Consider the following 25,796-nt stretch of genomic DNA (forward strand, 5'->3'; position numbering starts at 1 on the left):
TAGAGTAATCAGAAAAGCATCATACTTCGGGAGGCTAAGGTGGAAGGAACACTTGAGCCCAGGAGTTTGAGATCAGCCTGAGCAACATATTGAGACCTGAGATCCCAACTCTACAAAAAACGTTTTTTTGTAAATTAACCAGGTGTAGTGCCACATGCCTGTAGTCCCAGCTACTTGTGAGGCTGAGGTGGGAGGATCGCTTGAGCCTGAGAGGTTAAGGCTGCAGTAAACCATGATCATGTCACTGCACTCCAGTCTGGGTGACAGAGGTAGATCCTGTCTCAAAAAAAAAAAAAAAAAAAAAAAAAAAAAGTGTCATTCTGGCATAAAAAGACGTGAGCCAATGGAACAGAATAGAGGCCCCAAAATAAACCCATGCATGTACAGTCAACTAATTTTTGACAAAAATGCCAAGAATATAAAATGGGAAATAACAGTCTTTTCAATAAATTATGTTAAGCAAACTAGATGTGCACATGAAAAAAAGAAAAAAACTGTTTAATCCATATATCATATGTACCAGGAAATCAACTCAAAAATTGATTAAACACTCAAAGACATGAAACAGTAAAACTAGAAGAAAACAGGGAAAAGGCTCCTTGACATTGGTCTTGGCAATGAGTTTTTGGATATGATGCCAAAACACAGACAAAAATAAACAAGCAAGATTACATCAAATTAAAAAACTTTCTTGCAGCAAAGAAAGCAATCCCGAGTGAAATGGCAATCTATAGAATGAAAGAATATGTTTTTGCCAGGCGCGGTGGCTCACGCCTATAATCCCAGCCCTTTGGGAGGCTGAGGCAGGCAGATCATGAGGTCAAGAGATCGAGACCATCCTGGCTAACACAGTGAAACCCCGTCTTTACTAAAAACACAAAAAAGTAGCCGGATGTGGTGGCGGGGGCCTGTAGTCCTAGCTACTCAGGAGACTGAGGCTGGAGAATGGCGTGAACCCAGGATGTGGAGCTTGCAGTCCACTGCACTCAGCCTGGGCGATAGAGTGAGACTACGTCTCAAAAAAAAAAAAAAAAAAATTTCAAACCATGTATTTGATAAGAGATTAATATCCACAATATTAGGAACTCCTACAACTCAATAGCAAAAAACAAACAACAAACGAATCCAATTAAAAAATAGACAAAGGACCCAATAAATATTTCTCTAAAGAAGAAAACATACAAGTGGCTAAAAGCTATGTGATGAGGTGCTCAACATCACCAATCGGGGATATGCAAATCAAAATCACCATTTCACCTCACAACTTTTAGAATGACTATTATCAAACAGTCAAAAGATAAGTGTTGGCAGAATGTGGAGAAAAGGAAACCCTGATACATTGTTGGTTTATATGTAAATTAGGAGAGCCATGATGAAAAACTGTATATAAAGATTTTTCAAAATGTTAAAAAATAGAACCATCATATAATCCAGCAATTCCACCTCTGGGTATATATCCAAAGGAATTGAAATCAGAATTTTATTTTTTTGAGACAAGGTCTCATCTGTCACCCATGCTTGAGTGTAGTGATGCAATCATGGCTCACTGCAGTCTTGACCTCATGAGCTCAAGCAATCCTCCCGCCTCAGCCTCCCAAGTAGTTGGGACTATAGGCATGTGCCACCACACCCAGCTAGTTTTTGAATTTCTTGTAGAGATGGGATTTTGTTATATTGCCTAGGCTAGTCTAGAACTCCTGGGCTCAAGCGTTCTGCCCACCTTCGCCTCGCAAAGTGCTGGGATTACAGGCATGAGCCACTGCACCCAGCCAGGATCTTCAATATGTGTCTGCCCCTCCTGTCCATTAAAGCATCATTCACTATAACCAAGACATGGAATTACCCTAAGTGTCCATTGATGGATAAATGAATAAAGAAAATGTAATACACACCTCCACATTCATCTATCCACCCTCTTCCACATGAGAATTATTCAGTATGAGAAACGAGAGAAATCATGCCATTTGTGAAAACATGAATGGACCTAAAGGATACAATGTTTAAGTGGAAAAAAGCCAAACACAGAAAGACAAATACTGTATGATCTCACCTATATGTGGAATCTAAAATAGTCAAACTGATAGAAGCAGACATTAGAATGATTGTCAGGGGCTGGGGTGATGGGGAACAAGAAGATGATGGTTAAAGCATACAAAGTTTCAGTTATGTAAATTCTAGAGATTATGCAGCACAGTGCCTGTAGCTAACGATACCGTATTGTATACTGAAAATTTTCTAAGCAGATAGATCTTATGTTAAGTGTTCTTACTACATACAAGCACGCACACACACATGCAAACACACACACACAAACAATAACGAAGGGTGGGGGGAGGAAAGGCTGGGAGGTGCTGCATATGTCTATGACCTTGATCGTAGTGATGGTTTCACAGGTATATACTCATTGAGACACATGCATTAAATAAGTATAGCTTTTTACATGTCAATCATACTTCAATAAAGTGGTTTTTGAAAACATAGAAAATAAAGGCAAGTTACATATATAATATAAAACATTTATCCAAAGATATAAAAGGAATGCTGACATATAGTGTTATTGTTCCATACATATTAAACGTACCCAAACCAGAAAATATTTTATATAATATTTTATTCATTTTAAAATGAAGCAAAAAATCACACTTGTATTTTGAAAATTTTAAACTTATTTACAATAAGTAGGTATATAAACTTCTATTGGATTCACATTTTAAATCTTTATCTCCATATATAATACAATTTTTTTCTGTTAATTTTTCTATTCATAGTCTATTCATATAGTACCAGTTTTTGCTATTAAAACATTTGAGAGTTAGTTACAGTGTGGCACTTCATCCTTAAATACTTCAAGATGGAACAGGATCATTCTTCACATATACAAGCGTAAGACTCAAGAAATTTAACACTGAAACTACAGTCCATGCTTACAGTTTTCCAAATGTCCAAATAACATTTTAGACAGTTGCATTTTGTTTATTTATCAAGGATGACACATTGTTTTAAACTTTAATATATCTTTCTTTTAATCTAGCACAGACCCTGCCTTTGCTTTTACTTTTCTCTTTTTTTTTTAGTGTTTCATTCCTTCATGACATTGACTTCTTTTTGAGAAATCCATGCCAATTGTTTTTTCACAATGTAGTGATTTTTATTTTAAAATGAGACTTATCAGAAGGGTTGTGTAATTTTCTTCAACAAAGTTCAGATAAACGTGTATGCATGGACTAAGCTTTCAGAGTAGCGAGGTTTAGACAGGATTGTGTGTGGTTCGAAAACAGAGAGAAGTTAAGGTTAATAGTGAGGAGGTTCTAATGACAAACCGATCAATTTTAAGCTTAATAATGACCAAATTTAAGCTGGTAAGGAGGGAAGTGAGAGCATGCAGGGAACAATGATAATGATAAAGGGGGGGTTCAATGGAGGTCTCAAAAAGTCTTTATAAAATGAAATAATTAGATCAAAAACACAGGAAATGCAACTAATCAGCAAATATGTCTGTTCTATTTTACTAAATTTGTCTACCTGGAAGTCCAATTTTTATGTTGAAGGTGAAATATGGGTGATAGACTCCACATACAAAATGATTTTATGAGTACCATTACTAGAAGAATAGTACAGCATATACACAAATCCACGTGTGTGCGTATGTGTGTATATACACACGGATTTGTAAAGTTCTTTACTATAACTTTGACTTTAGGTCACACCTTCGAAAGAAGCACCCATAATTCTTTTACTTGATTATATTGCCAGTATCCCTAGCAAATCTGAGATACATTGTTGAAAGGCAATTGTCACATGAACTCCCAAATGAGTAATGAAATTATTAACCACCTTAATGGTAGAACTGAGAAGAGAACCAGAGCACTTACTCACGTACTGTCAGTAACTCAGCTCAACTGAATGCTCCTCAAATCAGACAATATATATCATTACTTAAATTACCTGCATATCAGGCAGGTATGGTTTAATAACCTTTTCTATTTCCAGTATTCTACTCTGTGGCTCTTAGCTCAGCAAAAGCCCAACTTTGATATATGTAGCTGTCTAGGAGGGATAAATTATCAAGGGTGTGCCCACAACACAATATTTTAAGGTAAAAAGTCATACGGCAACTGAAAGCCATTTTTTATCATTTAATTCTAGTGATCCCAGGCACAAAGGCAAGGCATTAATGGATCTGATAAGCACTGACACCAACTCCTGTACTCAAAATTACTTAATGAACAACGCAGCACCAGGACTGCAGGTTCTACATGCCTTTGTTTATTGACGTTTTTTTTACCATTGTAATCAAAAGTCAACATTCATTCAGTGGCCACAGGGTTTTGGCATAATATAAGGCTCTATTCATTGTGTGTGTGTGTGTGTGTGTGTGTGTGTGTGTTTTGATAAATTGATACAGATTTAAAAAGGAAAATATGAATATTATTACCTTTAGAAAAGGCTATGAGAAAGGTACAGCAAGGAAAATAAACACTGAAAATTATTTTCTTTCATTTTATTAAGAATTTACTGTGCTTTTATTATTATTGATAAAGTAAGTGAAATAGACTATTTCAGTAGCAGTGTATGCTATTTAAATCATCTTCTTGCTTGAATTGCTGAATTGACTTCAGAAAACGATCCCAGCTAAACAATATCTACATCACACAGTAGCTTCATCTTAATTTATACAAGAAGCACTTTCTGAAGTCCTCACGGTAAGTTTTAATTCAGTAGCACTTTCATCTTGAAAAAGCTGGCTGGCTGGCTGGACTGAATTGGAAGTGGATCTGTTTGAAAGAATACACAATTCAGTTAGAACCCCAGGGAGGACCAAAATACTGGCTTCAAGTGCCCTCTTGTGGCTGATGACAGTATAATCAAATATAATTTGAAGCCTGGAATAAACTGGAATATGCCAAATTTTTCTCTTTTGCACACTTACTTATCAGTAATTTATTAGGCATTGCAAATTCAAAGATAAATAAGATACAGTCCATGTCACAGAGAACTTCATAACAGAACAAAGGCAAAGATGACTAAGTGCTCTACTATAGTGATATTTATTCTATTTCAATCAAGTTATTGTTCATCTTCATTTTTGTAGATATTCTTACGTTAATATTTGACATTCCTAAAAAATAAAAGTAGCTATTTTCCACACAAGTGTAATTCACGTACTGTATCTCTGTACAACTAGAAAACACATTGTAAATAATCTTATATTTTTAAATTATTTATAAAATAACTTGAATCCGTATTACTTTTTGTTTATTCTATTAATATTTGTTTTATTATTTGCATTCCTTTCAGGTAAGCACTATCAGACATATTATGCAGATAAGGAAACTGAGGCAGAAGGATCAGTCTTACCTTGTAATTCAATACCAGAGATGAGACTAGAACCTGCATTAATTGCACCCACTAGTTTCCTTGGCAGATTCATCCAATGACTTTCGTGTGATTTCTAATGGTAAATATGAGGGGTTTTATGAAGTCATTAACATGAGTCATTTACAAGATGGGTTTTACACACACACACACACACACACACACACACACACACACACACAGGATCATTTCCAACATCAGCTACTGAACAGCTGTCATAGCTCTCTTCAGCTGGATGGAGCTTTTGATCAAGTTATGAAAAGTCCCATATCCAATTACCAATCCCCAGTATCACCCATTTCCTAGTTTGGCACTGCTCAACCAAATGATACACTTATAATGCCAAAGCAAAGTGATTACATCAATAATTTAGTTGGGTCTTCTTTAATCCTATACAAGAAGCTTACAGTAATCCTAATTAGTATTTTACTCACCTGGTACAGTTATTTAACAGTAATCCTATTGAATTTCCAATACTAAGCATGAAAGGGTGCAAGAATTTAAAGAATATATTCCTAGCTTGCAGAAATCAATCATGTGAGTCAAGATGTTCACAAAGTTGGTTTATTTGAAAGATATAAGTGATTCTAGATACAAACTAGAGAACATTTGTAAGATGTCAAAGAAGTCTATAGGTGGTGGGGTAGCGGTGGGGAGTTCTCAGCACTATCATTTTAAAGCTATGCTCTTTAGTATTCTAAATTGCTGTGATGTTCTCAATTCAGTTATTTTAAAATCTCATTTTAAAATATTTTCGTAATGTTTTCATTTTATATATTTTGAGGTAATAAAATAGCATCTCTGAGCAAATTTGGTTTATTTCCATATACAGTACTATGAAATAAGAACTATCCTCTATTTCTCACCTTTCCTGTTTTCATTGTGATGACAGGTAGCAGAATGATGAGCATCCCTATCACTTACTTTAGAACATTGTTTTACAAGAGATGAAGTGAAACAAAAAACTCATTTGGGTAAGTTTTGTGATCATGTGCTTGTCTCAGGCTCAAAACTTTACATAATTAACCCCAGTTGGTTCAAAGACTACACTTTAAATTCATCAGAAAGATGAAATTGTGTTTGGAACAGTGAACCAAAGATCAATTTGAATCCTTTTCTGAGTTATACCCAATTTATACCTTTTCTCATACTCCCATACTGTTCATTCACTTGTTTGTTCATTTGTTCCCTTGCCCATTCATCCACAAATAAGCATCATACAAAGTCAGAGAAGCCATTTCCTTCCCCCCAGGAGAGGCCTGCAGAAGTTCAAGAACTACTGTGTTGAAGAGGAATTACGCATAGCTGCTTCCTATAAAAAAAAAAAAAAAACCGTGGGGGGGGGAGCGGGGCATGAGCGTCTAAGTCAGATAGAGGAATGTCTGAATGTTTTAGCAACTAAAGCTGAACTTTGAAGGACAAACAGGAATGAGAAACAAATGAGAAAGGAGGCTTCTAGGTTGACAGATTTTCAAAGGTACTTAGGGATGAAACAACTTTATAGTGGGGATTCTTTAGTCTAACTAGAGAAACAAGATGTCAGATCAAGAAGGGCCTAGGTGTTAATGCTGAATGAGTTTCATTCTACATTGAGAAATTCCAAGCAGGGGAATAAAATAACCAGACTTGAATTTTACTAAGGCCACTTAGGCAACAGGGTGGAACAGACACTGGAGGGGGCACAAATCAACTAAGGCAAAGAAATACTAAGTCTACTGCAATAATCTGGACTTGAATTAAGACAATTACGAGGGCACGCAGTGGGTAATTTAGAGCCTTGCTATACTCAAAAGTGGTTCTCAATCAGCAGCATGAGCACCAGTTGGGTACTAGGCAGAAATACAGAATCTTAAGTCATGCCCCTCATCTTCAGAATCAGCATTTTGGTAAGCTCCTCAGATAATCTATATAGGGAGGAGGTACCATTCAGAAATACGGAATACAGCTGGGGCAGTTATTGCGGGAAAAAGTCATTATTTTAGGTAAGGTCGGTTTGAAGTGAGGATATCCTAAAAAGCTGGTCCATAGCAGTTGGGTCTCTGGGTCTGGAGTCTAGGATGAAGTTTGGTTTGGAGACACAACTTAGCATTTATCAACCTGTATTTGAAGTCACGGTCTGACGCAAGTTTCCTGGGATTTGCCCAGGAAAAGTATATCCAGTTGGTGAGGCAGAGGGCCCTGGAGGGAGCCCTAGGAAACACCATTATCTACAAGTTCCAGACAGCAAAAGGTACTCCACAAGAAACAGAAGGAACTTCCAGTGGTAGAAAAAGCAATGTGAGGAGTGGGAAGAGAGTTCCAAGTGGCAGGATGGTCAACATTCGCATTTTCCAGCAGAAGTCACATAAGAACAGACAAGAGTCCATTGGATTTGGCAATCCTGATGTCAGGGTAAAGCTAATGGGTGGAGATTACTTCCCATTAAGTTCTTTCTTGACCTTAGTATGTGGGGATGCAATTTAAAGATTCTGCATTCAAAGTTCGGATGAGTAGAGTATGTGGAAGGAGCTTGATATGGAGTCAACTTGCAAATGTTCTCTTCCATTAGATGGTAAATTCTTTGAAGCATAAGGAAGGCACATAAAGATGAGTACAACCCAGTCCTAACCCTCAGAGTTTATAAACAATACGAATAAGACAACTGTATTACAAGATGGGGCATTACAATTTATAAAATATTATGGGGACTCAAAAGAGGAATACACCATATGCAGTCAGAAAAGGTTGCTTACTTCTCAGCTGTTAACATAGAGAACTGTACATACTAAATACTTAAACTACATTAATTGCTCTTGCTCTCAACAAATTTGGTGAATTAGTAATAAAGACAAAGTCCCATTTATTTCAAAATCCAAGCAAACTTCAAACTCATTCATGAGATATTTATTAAAATAACACATTTAGGGAAAAAAAATCAATACAATGTATACATCATTACTGAAAACTGTATACCATCATACAAAAAAGGATTTTATTTTGGGAAATTGTTTTCTAATTTATGGCAAGTTTTACTTTCAGAAATAAAACCACAACAACACAATCTAATTCAATCTTAAAGGCTGGCATGCTGAGCAAGGAATGTTCTTATTCTTTGTAGGAGCTCCTTCTTTACACTGTCAGGTACCAGGGCTGAAAAACAAAAATAAAAAAATAAGAGTAAGAAGGTTCCAATTAATACATGTCACTTTAAGATCTGACATTTTGCTCAGAATAAACAACATAAGAATTTCATAAATAACCCTCATGGTCAATTAAAAAAGTAGGTAAAGTTGTCTGACAAAGAAAAGTGTCTTCTTGGAATTCATTATTTTAAATGAACTATCCAATGCCTAAATGCACTGCATGTTGATGAAAGAAAACAGGAGAAAATTCTTCAAACTAGGAGTAAAGAAGACCATTTTTAAATAGAGGCTATTAACAGATGGATGAATTTGATTAAAACACAGTAACAACTTATGCTTAATGAAAAATCACCATAAGCAAGGCCAAAAGATAAAAACTGAGGAAATGTTCTTACAGAAAAGGGCTGATCTTTCTACTATACAGTTGTTTCACACCAACAAGGAAAAGTTCAAAAGGTGAATAGAAACATGAGCAAAAGAGATGAAGAAAAGGAGAGTTCTTGAACACAAGTGTCTGAATCTCAGAAGAGAAATGAAATTAAAACCACATTCATATAGCATATTTTACCAATCACAGGAAAAAACACAAAGGTCAATAATATACTGTGTTGGTTGGGTACGATGGCTTATGCCTGTAATCCCAGCAGTCTGGTAGGTTGAGGCAGGAGGACTGCCTGAGTACAGGAGTTCAAGACCAGCCTGGGCAACATGACAAAACCTGTCTCCACAAAAAATAAAATTCGTGGAGCATGGTGGCGTGTGTCTGTGGTCTCAGCTACTTGGGAGGCTGAGGCAGAAGGATCACTTAAGCCTGAGAGGTTGGGGCTAGTAAGCCATGATCATGCCACTGCACTCCATCCTGGGTGACAGAGCAAGATCCTATCTCAAAAAAAAAAAAAAAAAGTATATATATTTATACATATATAAAAGCATACATAATATTTAAGTATATATACATAAAATATACAAACATATAAGTATATACATAAGTAAAAATATATATATGTATACATACACACTGTGTTGGCAATACTGTGTTGGCAAGACTAAGGGAGCGCTCTTATATTAGCTGGAGTATAAACTGGTATATGTTTTAGAAGGCAATCTGTATTTTACTGAAATAATACATTTATATACACTCCAAACTAGTAAAAATCCAAAAAATTACAACTATTATATGCTATACTTTTGACCCATTTGACTATCATCTATTCAGAATATTAAACCATAAATGCAAAAAAAAAAAGGGGGGGGGCAGTTAACTACAACTTCTAATGTATTTACTTGTGTTCCGGAGAAATGGAAAACTTCAGATACAGTTCAGTATCTCCATAAAAAATTATACAAATCAAATAAGGCAGATATTCTTCTTCATAAACTGTTTAGTTTAAGCCAACCCACAAATCAAGACTACATAATTAATTCAAGTCCACTGGAAATGTAATCAATACGTATACTAAAAATAATTTTAATAAAAATTACGGTGATTGAGAATAGGATCAGTTAGTTGCCTTGAAATAAGATGGGACTATAAAGGAATACCATGAGGGAGGTTTTGGTGGTGAGGGAACTATTTGTTCTGTATCCTGATAGCTACATGAACCTATACGTATGTATAAAGTTCACAGAACTGTGCACTATAAAAACAGCAATTTTACTGTATTAAAAAATGTCTCCTCTTAATAGTAAGAAGACTAAGAACATAAATTAAAACATCTATTTTTACTTCTCTTTTCTTTATTTGCTCATTATCTAGCAGGGGAGCTACGAGACATTGAAATAGCCAAGGTTTAAGTATTAAAGGAGAAGCAAAGGGTAGTTTCTAACTTGTATAGCTGTTTCCTAAATAATATTAACAGACTAAGTGTAAGTCACGAAAGAAAACAAACACAAAAAAAGAAGAATTGAGAAATTTAAAATATAAATTCACAAGGGGAAAAGCAGTAATTTATTTTTTCCTTCCCTGAGACATACTTGGAAGAAAAAGTCATGTTTTCCAGTTGTAAAACAGGCCTAAAGAGATGGCTGAAAAGGACCATGGGATTCTGTAGCTTATTCCCAGCAGAGAAGAGTTCAAAAATTCATGTTCTGTAGTAATAATTTTCAAACTTAATTACTTTTTACACTTAAATTCTTTTCACAATTTCTGTGTGACAAAACAACTTGGACCATCTAATTTACCTTCCAGTTACAACTCCAACTTTATCAAAGTAAATGAAAATAATGTAGTTATATCTAAGATAACAATGATGTAGCTCCTGACATTTACTACACATCATCAGTTTTAATATAATATTTCCTATCTTAACTTTGCCTTCCGTAAACAAGGCATTAAAGGTTGAACTTAAGAAGACAGACCTTCGTTAATTTTTAATAAGGAGATAGAGGAGCAATGACTCAGGGGTTGGAATAAGACTTTGAATTATTAAATATTTAAGTGGAGTCATGCCACATCTGATAAAGTTTATAAATCCTAGCTTCATGTAATATTTGATGTTACAGAATCCCATATTTTAAAAATTATTTGTTTGAACAACTGTATCAACTTGCATTGGTGCACCATTCTAGAGTGCAAGGACACTGAAATCTAGTATCTCATTTGTTACTCCCAGACTATGCTAGCGGGCAGGTAGGCAATTTTAACTCTTTACAAGAGGCAATGTAGGTAGTGCTTTTCCTTAAAAACAGAAAGAAAATCTGACTCAGCAAGAGATTTAAAAAAATCACGTCTGTAGCATGTTTCCTTTAAAATACTCTGTATTCCTTACCTCTGCCTTTTGGAGTGATTTCAGCCACCAAGTCATCAACAGTAACGTGTTCTAGTCCTTTTTCTTTAATTACCTCTTATGCAAAAGCAAAAAACAAATCATATCATTTAAAATCATTATCTGTAAGAAAGATTTTCATAGAGGAAGGGTTAAGATCATGTTTTAGAGTGTAGACTGGTTCTTTTAAAAAAAGGACACTGAAAATTTAGTTCAACCTTACAAACATATCAAGTATTCTTTAGATCTAAAAGATAAAAGTCTGTTCATAAGTCTGGGCTAAATAACCTGCAACTTAATAAGTAATTGTGACACTTAAAATAAATTTAAACCGTAATATTCAAATCTAACATCTGTAAAATGCTGAAAACTTGTAGGTGTTATAATTAATATTTACTAGATCTCTACTAGGTGCTTTACAACATTTAATATTCACAATGATCTAATGGGCTAGGTATTTTCCCACTTCACATGTGAGGCAACTGAGGCTTAAAGATTAAATAAGTCATCCAGCCCTGAGTTGAAATCCAGCTCTATTCTTCCAGTGATGAAAATCTATATGACCTTAAGGTCTATGCTTTTACTAATTTGTTGCATTGCCTTCTTACAGTTAACATATAAACAGTTTATTATTTTTATTTGTAGAAACTATTACAATACAATGGGGATTCATTAAAATATCCAATTCCATTATATCAAAAGCTGAGAGAGAAAGGAGGCTCCCCTTAGTGACATGTGTAATCTATCAAATGGTATCATCAACAATACCCAGTAATTTAATAAGCTTCCCTTCTACTTTTTTTTAAGTGCATTCTAAGAGGTTTCATAGATGAATTTTTCAAATTTTCACTGTTAAAGACAGGAGAGAGATAATTTCTATAAGTCTGCCAACCCTAAAGTGTTCCATTTGTTAAGTTAAAACATAAGAAACAATAAAGTTGCTGAAAGACATGAGATTCCATATTTTGATACTAGAGAAAATCTTAAGTGCTCATGCTTCACTTGTTTTAACAGAAACAGAAAAAATTTCTAAAAATTGGGAATTAGGTCTACATATGCCACCGAGAAGAGGAAACCAGTACAGGATTAAATTTCATATTTGTTTAAAATCATGCTTGAGTACTCAATATACCTTAAAATAAGCAACCCCCAAACCAATCCTGATCAGAAAAAATGGGATTAGTTTATCTTCCAAATGAAACTGATTACCTTTACAGTGTGCCTTCAACTGATCCTTCCAGCCACATTCAATTAATTTAGCTCTCAGCAACTCTTTGAGGCTGTTGAAAAAGAAATGTTTTCAAATTGAACAATGTATAACATCTTAGACAACAATGCATAAAACAAAGGTTCAGTGTTCACCTAAAAATTCCCTGCCTTCCAGTTACAAAACTTTAACTGTGGCCTAATCTTGGGTCTACTGCTAAATAGTTCTTTGATCTTATGCAAGTACTTAAATTCTGGGCCTTTCATTTCATCTGGGTCTCATTTAATGAGTAAAATTAAATGAAGTGGAGGGGCTAAGATACTTTTCAAGAAGCTCTATTCTTTGGCCACGTTACATACTTTCTACTGTACTCTACCAACAGGAATATCATGGGTCTTGTACAACATCTAGAGAGTATTAACTGAACTTGGAGCAGCTGCACCTCTGAAATCTTCAAATTCCAAAATCAATTCTTTAACCTCAACTTCTTATCCTTTAGCTCTCCTATTTCCCCCTTTAACTTCACAGGCTACCCCCTTCTTTGATCCCTGTCTATCAGGCCCTTCTAAACTACAAAATGACAATGGTATTTCATTGACTATAAGACTGTTGTTCCCCCCACATTTTAATGATTCAGTAATTGGCATGCCCCTCATAATTTAATTGGCAGTGTTTTCTTTTTCTCAATGGCAAAAAAGTGGCAGTGTATATGCAACTAATGGCATCACAGGTGCAATAAAATATTTTCTTATTCTTTTGCCATACCCACTTTTACAAATCTTCAATCCTCAACCTAAATAATTTAACTTCTCAGCTTAAGAATGTCACATCCCAAACAAATTCTCTTTCCCTGCAATCCACTTTCACTATCCCTAGACATCCACTATGTGACATTCTCATCTTCATATTTAATTAGGTCTTTCAACCTAATAGAGCCAAAATCCAACTTTTGATTCTCTACCACTTCATCCTGTTTGTTCTTCTTCTGAGAATGGCAATTCCATTCTTCTGGTTTCTCAGACTAGCAATCTCTGTAGTATCCTTCTGCTCAGCTGCCTTGTTGACACTACACATCCTATCTATAAGCAAATCTTATTGGGTTCAATCTAAAACATACAACTAGAATTCACCTTTCTCACTATCTCTGCCATTACTACCCTAGTTAAAACCATCATCTCTTCTCTAGAATATTACCATAGCATTCTAGGTTGTCTCCCTGCTTCTTCCCTTGTACACTTAGTTCTTCTCCTGCTGCTCAAAAACCTTCAGTGCCTTCCCAATATACTCAGAATAAAACTCTGAGACTTTATTACAGCCTACATGATCCTTCATCACGTGCCTTCTCCTCAGCTATGCCACTGACTTTATCTCCACTCTCCCTCACCCAATTTACTCAGTCTCCCTAGCATCCCTGTGCTCCTCAAAAATGAAAGGCAAGTTCTTATCTCAGGAACTTAAGAGTCCCTGCTCTCCCTCATATCCTTCTGATTTCTTCTTTTTTTTTTTTTTGAGACAAGAGTTTCACTTCTGTGGCCCAGGCTGGAGTGAAGTGGCACGATCTCAGCTCACTGCAACCTCTGCCTCCAAGTTTAAGCGATTCGTCTGCCTCAGCCTCCCGAGTAGCTGGGACTACAGCCTACCATCATGCACGGCTAATTTTTGTATTTTTAGTAGAGATGGGGTTTCACCACGTTAGCCAGGATGGTCTCAATCTCCTGACCTCGTGATTCACCAGCCTCGGCTTCCCAAAGTGCTGGGATTATAGGCGTGAACCACCGCACTCGGCCTCCTTCTGATTTCTTCTTTGTTTTTTTCTATCTAAAATATTACACCTCTTTATTTTCTGCTTTATTGTTCCTCTAGTGCTCATCACCATCTGACATACTACACATTTTTATCTGTCTCCTCCCATTAGAATGCAAGCTCCATGAAAACACAGACTCCATTTCTGTCCACTACTGTTACCTCCAACACCTTAACAGGACAAGGCATATGATAGAAACTCAGTAACTTGAAGTTGCATGAATGAAAAACCAAACAAAAAAAACAACACACAATCCGTACTCCTTAAAAGCAGTACTATCCTCTAAAGCTACCCAAGGCAGTTATAGATGCCTCTTTCCTCATTTTGAGGGTTGCTGTTTCTACATTTTATTAAAATTCTAAGATCTCCTTCCCATTTTGGAGTTCTCCATTTTTAACCCTATATAATCTTCTATCTCATTTTTCTGCCATCTATCTTGTCCCCTTCAAGTCCAAGTTCCATACCAACAGAGTAAGATTCCTAAAGAGTAAACGTGATCTAGTTATTCCCTTTCTTAAAACCTTTTAATGACTCCCATGATCCAAAAATAAAGTCAGCAACATATGTACTTCTTATTATTGTGTGAGCTCTTACCTGATCACCTTAATGCCCAGGTCGAGTTGAAAGATTCCCACTCTTCCTTATACATATTTGTCTTACTCACTTTATAACCCTGGCTCTGGGAGCCTTTCTTGATTCCTCAGCCCCTTCTTTGTACTTCTAAACCTGTTCATTCTGCAAATATTTACTTGGCCAATTATGAACCACACAAAAAATTAGATATTGGGTATACAATGTTTTTGGTGTTAACTTAGATTATACTGGAGGATACAAACAAGCCAAGTAGATTGTTAGAATACAATGTTGATTAAATGCTATCATGGAACAAGGTATTTGGGACTTAAAAACATTCCTTGAAGACACAATATATAAATGAGACCTGATAGATGAGCTAGAATTAGCTCAAAAGGAAGAGAAGGAAGAGTGTTTTAGAGAGTGGAAACAGCCCTTGCTGCTCCAAGGTTGAGAGCCTGGTAAATGAAGCTGGTTCCACAACGTTGTCTCCCTGTTAAAACCCAGGTAACATTATGTCTCCAATTGTATTTCAGGTACTTTTTCTTCTCTGTCAAATTAAGAGCCATTTCCTGCTCATCTTTCTACATCAACATTTCCCTCCAAGTCCTGCAATACTTAACACACCTAAATTATTTTTTCCAGATATTCGGAATAGAAACTTTTTATAATGTTGTCAATTGTAATTCTTTCCAGTGACATGTTTCATTTCTTGTTTAGATTCTTATAACACAACTATTAAAGATGGTAAAATGTAATTTACTAACACAATCTATTACTTACCGTTCTCTTTCTCCAGTTTCTATCAACTTTTGGTTAATCGCTGCTCTCATCTGCGCATCTTTGTTCATCTTGCTAACCTGGACATCAACATGTATTTTCAGATATAGAACATTTACAAAGCATTTTCTTCTAAATCCTCTAGGCAGGCATCCTAACATGTTTACCATTCTATCAACTGAAGGGGTGATACATTTCAAGTGTGTGAACAATATCATTACTCTTTATTAAACACTTATGTGCTTGGCACTGGGCTAATGCTGTGGGGGTTTGCTTTTTTTTAAACATCACATTTAATTCCCAGAACGTATTGTTACATATTTATATTAATAACATAATCTGTATTTTACTGATGAGGAAACTGAGGCACAGAGATAGAAAATGGAAAGGCAGATTTTGAACTCAAGTACTTTGACCCTAGGAGCTCCAAAACTGAACATAACTGCCGAACACTTCTGCACAGACTGCATCCAAAAATTGGGAGAAGTCATATAAACTAAATACCAAAAAGATTAAACACTATTAGTAAAAAAAATAAAATTACCAGGCCGGGCGCGGTGGCTCACGCCTGTAATCCCAGCACTTTGGGAGGCCCAGGCGGGTGGATCATGAGGTCAGGAGTTCAAGACCAGCCTGACCAAGACGGTGAAACCCCGTCTCTACTAAAAACAGAAAAATTAGCCGGGCTTGGTGGCAGGCGTCTGTAATCCCAGCTACTCAGGAGGCTGAGGCAGGAGAATCGCTTGAACTCGGGAGGCAGAGGTTGCAGTGAGCCGAGATCGTGCCGCTGCACTCTAGCCTGGGTGACAGGGCAAGACTCCATCTCAAAAAAAAAAAAAATTAATTAATTAAAAAATAAAAATACCAGATAAGGCTCTAAGTGCTTTGCTTTACTCTTCATTAGGATGAACCCACAATTACAAGTGGTAAATGTAAGTGTGTGGATGTGTTTGTTTACACACACATTACTGGTGGGATAAGAAGAAAACAAATCTCAATCTAATTCGTAACTTACAAAGTCCTCAATTTTCAGTAAAAAGAGACAATCCAAACCAAAATGATGTTAAAAGGAGAGGAAAGTTAGGTTTTGAAAGCATTCAAGCCACTTAAAATAAAACTTGGCGTAAACTAACGTTTTCCCACCTAATCTGTCACTAACTTGAGATTACTTTTGTTGTCTTCCATCTGGCCTATTGAAAATTCAGACTGGCAATGAGTTTTCAGAGTTGATTTTTTTTTTCTTTTTTGAGAGGAACAGGGAAAAGGAGAAGTTGAGTAAGAACTAGGAAATGCTTGCTTTTATAATTGGAGGTTAACATTTTCAAAATAACTACAAGGTCTAGTCAGTACCACTCCTGGAATATTGAACTTGATCTCCTCTTGGCCCCTAAAATACGGATAGTGACCTTGGACAAGTCACTTAATTCTTAAAGGCCTCAGTTTTCTCACTGGTAAAACAAGGGCGCTAGGGTATCCCTCCCAGTTCAGACATTCTTAGGGAAAATAGAACGGGGCGGAGACAGCGGGAGAGGCGGGAGGGGAGGAGCCAGAAAACAAAGCGAGGACTGGCTTCAGGCCAACTCCGGTAGCACGCCCTGTCGGAGAGCCCTACAGGCCCGCGAGCGCGGGTCGGGGACGCTAACGAAAGACAGTACATCGAAAGGAGCCTGGGCTGGGCCCGGGTCCCGGCCCTGAGGACCACAGGCATAGCTCACCACCATCACCGCGGGCGAGGGCCGTCCCTTCCCAGCGACGAAATGACCCTTGCGCTGACGACCGTTACCTACCACACTCTTCGACTGCCCGGACTTAGACCCTCAGTAGCTCGGGCACCTAAGCACACAGAAAGCTAGAACACGCATTTCCGGGGCGGGGTCTCGCCACCCTGCCTATAATGTGAGAATTTAACCAGCGCGGGCCGCCTCCTGGTCGCTAGGGCCTCTGGGTAAGATAGTTCAGACCTTGCTGTCGCGCGGGCGGTAAGTACCAGGAGAACTACATAGCCCAGCATGCAACAACTTCAACTTTTTCACGGACACTACATTTCCCAGAAGGAAATTCGCACCGCAGTGTTTTCTGGGATGGGAACCACGCTGCTTCCCAGTCTCTGTGCGAGGCGTGAAGCGCGGACCTTTCAACAAGGGCTTTATTAATTCTCACGCTGCGACCCTGGAAAGCGATGGAGGTGGCGGCTAATTGCTCCCTACGAGTGAAGAGACCTCTGTTGGATCCCCGCTTCGAGGGTTACAAGCTCTCTCTTGAGCCGCTGCCTTGTTACCAGCTGGAGCTTGACGCAGGTGGGAAGCGGCGGCGCCTTTAGTACTCAGTTCCTTTCCCCTTTCGGCTGCCTCCGGCCCGACCCTTCCCGCAATTTCTTTCTTTCTGACGGGCAAGCGAAGCCACCGTGGCCTTCCTCACGGCCGGTCCGGCTTGGGTGGACTCACGGAGGCCGCTGCTTCTGGGGAATGATGCCCATCCCAGAACCTGGTGGGAGCCGCCTTTGCGCGCTCTTCGGTAACGGGACCCTGGGTCCCCTCCGCTCAGCAGCCCAGCCTCTGAGGACTGAGGGCTGAGGGCTGAGGGCTGGCGTGCGGGTGCTGCCTGGGGCCCTGGCCGCTGTGTGTTCACAGCCTGGCTCCTGTTTCGGGGGACGCTGAGAACATTCCTTCCTCCTGGAGCTTCCCTTGTGAACGTGTGCGTTGAGAAACCACACCTCCTTGGAGGACCTGTTTCCTCTGACCGAGAGCCGTTTCTTAGAAGAGAAACTACATTCCAGTCATAGCATTTTTAATTACTCAGTTCCTGGCACATTAAGAACTCTGTGGCAGAGAGCATCTCTAGAAGATAGTGAGGAAAAGTCGATTTACTCCCACGCTGCTACTCCTTGTTTTATCTGTAGCGGGGTAGAATATCCTTACTCTTGTTTTTACAACTTAACGGTGCTTTCGTTATGATAGAACCCAGAGATTTGCATTTTAAAATACACACTCCTGTTGATTCTGATGCATGTTTTCAGAGGTCACGCTTTGAGAAATAGTGATCTAGAGTTAATTATAATAACAAACATTTAAGTGTAAAACAAGTTTTTGCTATTAAATTCGGAAATATTTACTGAGTGCATGTTTTGTGTTACGTGCTGATGATATCAACATGAGCAAGACACCTTCCATAAGAGACTATTAACTCGTTAGGAAGAAAATTGTAAACAGATAATTGTAAAACAATATGGGAAGGCAGTGATAGGGATATGTACAAAATACAATGGTAGTACTTGAATATCTTTCCTAAACTAGCTTGGGGATCTGGGAAGGCTTCTTGGAGGAGTTAATATCTAAGTTGAACTTTGAAGGGTAGGTAAGAGTTGAGTAGGATGAGAGAGGAGAAGCTTGATTTTTCTTTTTATTTGCTTCCTTTTCCTCTTTGCCACCGTGTTTCTTCCAGTCACCCCATGTGTCAGTAGATGGTATCACCATGTTTAGTTAGCTAGTGCATTGGAAAGTGAAGCCAAAACTCAGTGTCTCAAAACAAGAAGCCGATATTGCTCAGAAGTCTATGGGTCTGTCAGCTGAGTGGTTCTTCTAGTCCCAGTTGGGCTCATTGATGCATCTTTGTTCAGTAATGGATCTGCTAGGAAGCTCTGCTCATTTGGCTGGATTTCCTCATATGTTTGGAGGGTGGGGTAGGGTCTCAGACTATAGGCTGGTTTAAGATTCTTTCACATGGTCTCTTCTTGACTCTTCTCTTTGTGGTCTCTTATCCTGTAGCCGACTAGCCCAGCTTGGTTCCAAGAGATACTTGGGCTGGAGTCATTTGGGGTTTCTCTCTTTTAGCCACTGTCTACTTGGTAGCAAGCCTGGTCAACTCCACATTTTGATATCTCCAGGCCTCCACCCTAGTCCAAATCAGAGTTAATCTCTTACCTGAACTGTAGTAGCTTCCTGACTAGCCTTCCTGCCTTCACTTTTGGGTTTCGTCATTGTATTCTCCATAAGACAGTATTTATTGGCCTTTTAAATTCTATCTTGATTTGTTGTCTGTTTCCTCCACTAGACTATGAGTTCCTTGAAAACAGTGATGTTTTCCTTTTGCTCACTACCCTATATCTAGTGCTTGGCACATAGTAGGTACTCAATAAATTGAGTATATGAAGAAGAGAAGAAATTGTTGAGGGCATTCCATTCATGGGAAAGTATAAGGAAAGGGAAATAATAGGTTGTATGCTGGATATCCTTGCACTCTTATATTGCTGGAGCAAAACGTCTGGGAAAGTGAGAGGAGATAGATCAGTGACAGCACTGTTTGCCTTTTTATTTCCGGTCATTCAGTGTTTCCCTGACATCTTTGTATTGAGCCATTATAATATAAAACTCAGCTGCCATAATTCTGTCAACTTTTCTGTTTACTAGATGGAGATGTTTCTTAAAAACTCTCATGTACTCACCCATCTTTTCATAAACAAAAGGATACTTTAACACCAAAAAAGCAGGAAGCAAAATCTCACAATAAACAATCCATTGAATACTTTAACTTTAGAAAAAACTCACAAAGTTGTCCTTATTCTGTACTCATTTCATCAGCGTTAATCTTAGATTCTGTGTTTGGGATGTACAACTGGAGGATATCAGGTGCCATTTGAAGATTTTTTTTTTTTTTTTTTTGAGGCTGAGTCTTGCTCTGTTGCCCAGGCTGGACTGCAGTGGTGTGATCTCGGCTCATTGCAACCTCTGCCTCACAGGTTCAGGCGATTCTCCTGCCTCACCCTCCTGAGTAGTTGGGATTACAGGCTCCTGCCACCATGCCCAGCTAATTTTTTTGTTTGTTTGTTTTTGTTTTGTTTTGTTTTGTTTTGTTTTTTGAGATGGAGTCTCACTCTGTTGCCCAGGCTGGAGTGCAGTGGTATGATCTCAGCTCACTGTAAACTCTGCTTTCCGGGTTCAAGCAATCCTTTGCCTCAGCCTCTGGAGTAGCTGGGATTACAAGTGCTAATTAGCTGGGATTACAAGTGCTAATTAGCCCAGCTAATTTTTGTATTTTTAGTAGAGACAGAGTTTTACCACCTTGGCCAAGCTGGTCTTGAACTCCAGACCTCGCGATCCACCTACCTCGGCCTCCCAAAGTGCTGGGATTACAGGCCTGAGCCACTGCTCCTGACTGATTTTTTTTTCTCTTTGAAGTTCCGGGGTACATGTGCAGGATGTGCAGGTTTGGTACATAGGTAAGTGGTGTGCTGCACCTAATACCATCACCTAGGTATTAAGCCCAGCATGCATTAGCTATTTTTCCTAGTGCTCTCCCTCCCCCTACCACATCCTCTGACAGGCCCCAGTGTATGTTGTTCCCCTCCCTGTGTCCATGTGATCTGATTGTTCGGCTCTCACTTACAAGTGAGAACATGTGGTGTTTTGTTTTCTGTTCTTTCATTAGTTTGCTGAGGACAGTGGCTTCCAGCTCCATCTATGTCCCTGTGTAGGATATGATTGTTTTCCTTTTTATGGCTGCATAGTATTCCATGGTATATGTGTACCATATTTTAAGTAAAAGGGCCTTTTACTTAAGATTTGGGAGTTGAGAAGCTTACCTCAGACTCTGTGGAGATTGAGTTTGGAAGATGAGAGTACTGCAGACAGCAAATAGCAGGCTTTTGCAATAGTTCACATGGGGAGTTTTTCGTTAAGAATTACTTGAGGATGATGAAAAGAGATGATTTCTTTTAAAACTGTCATTTCTAGAGATAGTGAAGCATAATTGAGGAGCTCCTGATAATTTGATTTCTTTTATTCTAACTGAAGGAGTTCACTTTAGTTCTGCAAACCTTTGATGGGCACCTTGGCTACAACAAACACTGCATTTAAGATGTAAAGATAACATGGTCTCTGGTGTCAAGAACTTGATGCAATGAAGCTTATTCTCTTGTCTTAAATAATGTTATTAAGTTGTAGCAAAATTTCCTTTGCTACCTAAGCAGTAAATGTCACTTTCTGTTCCAAAGAACTAAACAAAAAACTTATTTTTAATCAAATTGTAATTGCCTTTTGATCTGGCAAGTCCCTTCCTAGGCATTTATAAGTATCCTTTTCCTAGAACCTTCATTTAGTACATGTCTTTTATATGTTTTATATGTTTCCCACCTATATTTCTAGCTAATTCGTATTTCATTCTTTCATGTTGGCTTACATATTACTTCCTCAGGGATTCCTTTCTTGACTAGTTAGAATCTACACTATGGAATCTGTACTATATGTTGCCATAGTAACCAGAACTTCATAGACTTTATCTACTTCGTAGCATCCAGTATGTTTTCTTTGCTAAGATTATTGATTTTGTATTGAAGGGTCCCGTGCCCATCATTTTCAATGCTTTATCTCCAGGGTTGGAGCATATCTGATTAGTAGGAGATAAATTTGTCTCACAGATTAAACAGCTTTATGAAGACATAATTGGCAATAAACTACAAATTTAAAGTGTACAACTTAACAAGTTGTGATATATGTATACACCCGTGAAATCATCACCACAATAAAGATACTAAATTCAGTTGTCATCCCCAAAGTTTCCTCGTACCCTTCTGTAAACATCTCTCTGCTCCTTCTGCATTCTAGGTTGACAGTTTTTTCTTTCAGTGCTTTAAAGTTAATAGCCTCAGTCTTCTTGCTTGTATTGTTTCTGATGAGAAATCTCACATTACCTTATCTTTGTTGCTCTATACATAACATGCCTGTTTTCTTCTGCTTTAAGATTTTTCTCTTTTACATTGGTTTTTAGCAGTTTGATAATATTGTTTCCAGCTGTGGTTTTCTTTATGATTCTTACGTTTGGGGTTTGTTGGGCTATAAACCGTGAACATATAGTTTTTATCAAGATCAATGGCAATATTTTGGCCATTATTTCTTCCAATTTTTTCCCCGTTCTCTCCTTTGAAGACTCCAGTTACACATTTTTAGATCACAGAAGTTGGCCTCAGCTCACAAATGCCCGTTTCATTTTTTCTTTATACTTTTTTCTGTTTTATTGCCAATAGTTTCCATTTTCATGCCTTTAGTTTATCTTTTTTTTTTTTTTTTTTTTGCAATATCAATCTCTTGTTAATCCCATCTGGTATATTTTTCATTGTGGACATTGCAATATTCACATCTAGAAGTTTGACTTAAATCTTTTGTATCTTTTTTGCTTCTACTTATTTATTTTGAACATACATGGAGTACACTTGGCAGTAATTATTTTTACATCTTGTTCTGTGAATTGTAGCTTCCATGTCAGTTTTATATTGGCTTCTATTGGTTGGTAATTCTCTTCATTGTGGATTTTGTTTTCTTTCCTCTTTGCATACCTGGTAATGTTTGATTGGATGCCAGACATTGTGAATTTTACCTTCTTAGATGCAGGTTATTTTTGTATTTTTATAATGTTCTTGAGATTTTTTTTTCTGGGATGTAGTTGAGTTACTTGGAAACAGATTAATTCCATTGGCTCTTGCCTTTAGGATTTGTTAGTCCGGTCAGGAGCAGTGCTCAGTCTAGGGTTATTTCCCACTACCGAGGCAAGACTTTCCTGTGTACAGAAATTAAGGGTTTTCTCCATTCTGCTTATTGGGAGCAGTTATGGTTCCTAGCCTTGTGTGAATGCCCAGGATTTCTCATCAACCCTTTCAGATGGTTCTTTCTCTAGCCTGGGGTAGTCGCCTCAAACACATGCCATTAGTACTCTTGAGTACTTGAGGCAGACTCTCAGATCTCTGGGCTTCTCTCTGCGTCTGTCTTTTCTCTGCTACACTGTCTCATGAACTATAGCTGCCTTGATCTCCCCAGGCAGCCCAGTTTCTTAAACTCAGGGAGGTTGAAGTCAACTCTACATACAAGTACTCTGTCCTTTTTGTTTCTTCAGAGAAGTGGGAGGAAAAGCTAGTGAAGATTTACACTACAGTTACAGGGAGGGAAAGCCATGTAACCATTGTATTTATGTAAGGTTGACTACAGGACACTTTCCCTTCTTCGTGCTGTGGTCTGGAAACTCCTCAAGGCAGTGAACTAGGTTGGTGGTAGGGCTAACCTCCTAAGTCTCTGTTGTTGCTTATGTCTTATGTCTTGAAAACTGTTGTTTCATTTAACTTTCTTTGGTTTATTTCATCTTATTGGATGTTTCTGGTGGAAAGATAAATCTGGTTCCTATTCTTCCATCTTGGCTGCGAACAAAAGTTGTTCAATGTATATTTTTAAGTGAAAAAAGGATTTCTGTAGAATGATAGAGCTAGAAACAATTGAAAAGGGCTAATGAGGATAGTGAGAAAATGAATGTATAGATGGCTTTTTAAAGAACCTTGAGAAGAACAGGGTAGGGGAGAGCTCTGCTTTAGTGGCCAGACAGAGAAAAGGAAGCCTTTCTTATTCGTTTATTTTGTGAGTGGGGAAGTTTCAGCATATGTAAGTGGAAGGGAAACACCAGTGGAGAGAAGATAACTTCTGGCAGGAGGAAGTTGAATCATAAACACCTGTGTGGGAATTAGCCTTGGATGGGAGAAAAGGAACAGGGAAATCAATGCTTAATCTTATGTGCCATGCATTGATAGTAAATACCTTGCATATTTCAACTGAAGCTTGTCAATGCTCTTGTACAATTAGTATTACTAACCTTTATTATAGATGAGGAAATGGGCAATAAGATGAGCTAACTTAACCAAGCTGTTCATCAGTGGCAAAGCTGACCCTAAAGCTCATGCTTTTTCTAATGATCTTTGTGGTCACTCTAGCCTTTTTCTTTCTTCAGAGCAGGGGGAAGAAAAGCTGGTGAAGATTTGCATTACAGTTAGAGTAAAGGGAGGGAAAAGCCACGTAACCATTGTATTTATGTAGAGTTGACCATAAAACTCATCTCTACCCTTATGGAGGAAAAGATGGGGAAGATAGCCACATGAATGTGTTATCAGAGAAGTATTGCATAAAATAATTTTATGGGAGCAGTGCTCTTAACTCTAGTCCTCCTGTGTTCTTTAAGTCTCGCTTTAGAATTTGTGGACTTGTACTTTTACTTTTTTACACCTTCATAAACAAATAGCAAGCTCAGTAACTAGGTGAAAAGAAGACTTATTGAATTGATTCTAGAAGATAAGTGGTCCACGAAGTGACCTTTGTAAGTTAATGTTCTTTGCCTCTCTCTTCTCCCTTTTTAAAAATTATTGTACTTTGCCTATGTAAATATTAGACTGCATCATATTTAATTGGTGTCAAAGAGTTAAATATTAGCAATATCATGTGGTTCAAGTAATAGAGTATTTTGAGAATTCAAGAAACAGTAATGAATATCATTGTTAGCACCATTAGTGCAGGAGACAGGTCTGTTTTATTCAGGAGACAGATCTATTTTATTCACTTGCGTGTGCCCAATGCCAACCACAGTGCCTGATACATGTAGTAGATATTCAATAAATAATTTATGAATGAAAAACTATAGGTCTTTGAGGTCCCATGAGACTTTGTGGTTTTCATGTGAAAAACTAGATTTTGAGGTTCGGTAAGGATTTGGGCACATGTTAAGGGAGACTCTTTTCTTGTGAGGCCCTCAGTTCTTTTTAGAAGACTAATTTATATTGGATTTTCAGCACAGCTCTTTTATTTTCAATGCAAGATATCATTAAATAATAAAATATTTACTACACTGGCTTCTCTGTAAAAAGTTCCTCTTCTTCAACCCTTACAAAGATCTATGCAGAGATTAAAGCCTCGCTGCGCGCTCCTTCTTTTTTTTTTGGGAGAACTCTGCAAAAGAGCTCTGCCAGTAGCTAAGAACTGTCACATTCTGGAGACTGCTTTTCTACTTTCAGTTGCTCTGCCTCCAACTTTTATAAACAAGATAATTGACATGGTCATCATCATGTGATAACTTTTCCTTTCTCATTTGGGGCCAGAGAGGTGTCCTTTTTCTGTACCCTACAGGGCTTTTACAAAATAGCATGTAATGTGGCCTAGACTCGTATCTGTGTCTTAATAACTTATATAGATTATCTTGTTGGAATGAAACAATCATGAAGTGGTGTAATAAGGCAGATGTTTAAGAAGCCTCCAGGTGGTTCAGGATTGCCTAGAGGTCTTTGCACAGATATGAAGAAAATGTATTTGTTGTATCATTGTCTAATATTATTGCTTCAGGCCCTTTTGTTACCATGCACATTTCCTGCA

At 37.8% G+C, this 25,796-nt stretch overlaps 2 protein-coding genes across 4 annotated transcripts in view; one reads left to right on the forward strand and one right to left on the reverse strand.

Annotated features, from left to right (window-relative positions):
- Nucleotides 1-5,931: 5,931 nt before the first annotated feature.
- Nucleotides 5,932-17,501, reverse strand: ENY2 (ENY2 transcription and export complex 2 subunit). Of its 2 annotated transcripts, none has more exons than XM_017891527.1 (5): nucleotides 17,415-17,501; nucleotides 15,631-15,707; nucleotides 12,473-12,543; nucleotides 11,267-11,341; nucleotides 5,932-8,505 (listed from the first exon to the last, which is right to left on the reverse strand). In XM_017891527.1, the coding sequence occupies exons 2-5, from the start codon at nucleotides 15,696-15,698 to the stop codon at nucleotides 8,429-8,431; spliced, it is 291 nt and encodes a 96-aa protein (XP_017747016.1). In that variant the 5' UTR covers nucleotides 15,699-15,707; nucleotides 17,415-17,501; the 3' UTR covers nucleotides 5,932-8,428. The 2 variants fall into 2 exon arrangements, with proteins under 2 accessions (XP_017747016.1, XP_017747015.1); XM_017891526.1 differs by having other exon boundaries at nucleotides 8,199-8,505; nucleotides 17,343-17,489.
- A 73-nt stretch (nucleotides 17,502-17,574) lies between these two features.
- NUDCD1 (NudC domain containing 1) overlaps nucleotides 17,575-25,796 on the forward strand; it is a 93,119-nt gene continuing 84,897 nt past the window's right edge. Inside the window, exon 1 of one of the 2 annotated variants that reach the window (XM_017891525.1) lies at nucleotides 17,575-17,924. In XM_017891525.1, the coding sequence (XP_017747014.1) occupies nucleotides 17,807-17,924 (118 nt within the window). In that variant the 5' untranslated portion in view covers nucleotides 17,575-17,806. The remainder of the gene's footprint in view (nucleotides 17,925-25,796) is intronic. The other variant, XM_017891524.1, reaches the window with a different exon arrangement.

The sequence above is a fragment of the Rhinopithecus bieti genome, unplaced genomic scaffold (assembly GCF_001698545.2).
Source record: "Rhinopithecus bieti isolate Rb0 unplaced genomic scaffold, ASM169854v2 scaffold_18921, whole genome shotgun sequence".
NCBI lineage: Eukaryota > Metazoa > Chordata > Mammalia > Primates > Cercopithecidae > Rhinopithecus > Rhinopithecus bieti.

What these genes read in the sequence shown, in the direction of transcription:
- ENY2 (XM_017891526.1), bottom strand. An exon ending in GTTGAAGGCACACTGTAAAG is followed by an intron (nt 11,342 to 12,472) that starts GTAATCAGTTTC and finishes CTTTTGCATAAG; the next exon opens with AGGTAATTAAAGAAAAAGGA. An exon ending in AATCACTCCAAAAGGCAGAG is followed by an intron (nt 8,506 to 11,266) that starts GTAAGGAATACA and finishes TTTGTTTTTCAG; the next exon opens with CCCTGGTACCTGACAGTGTA.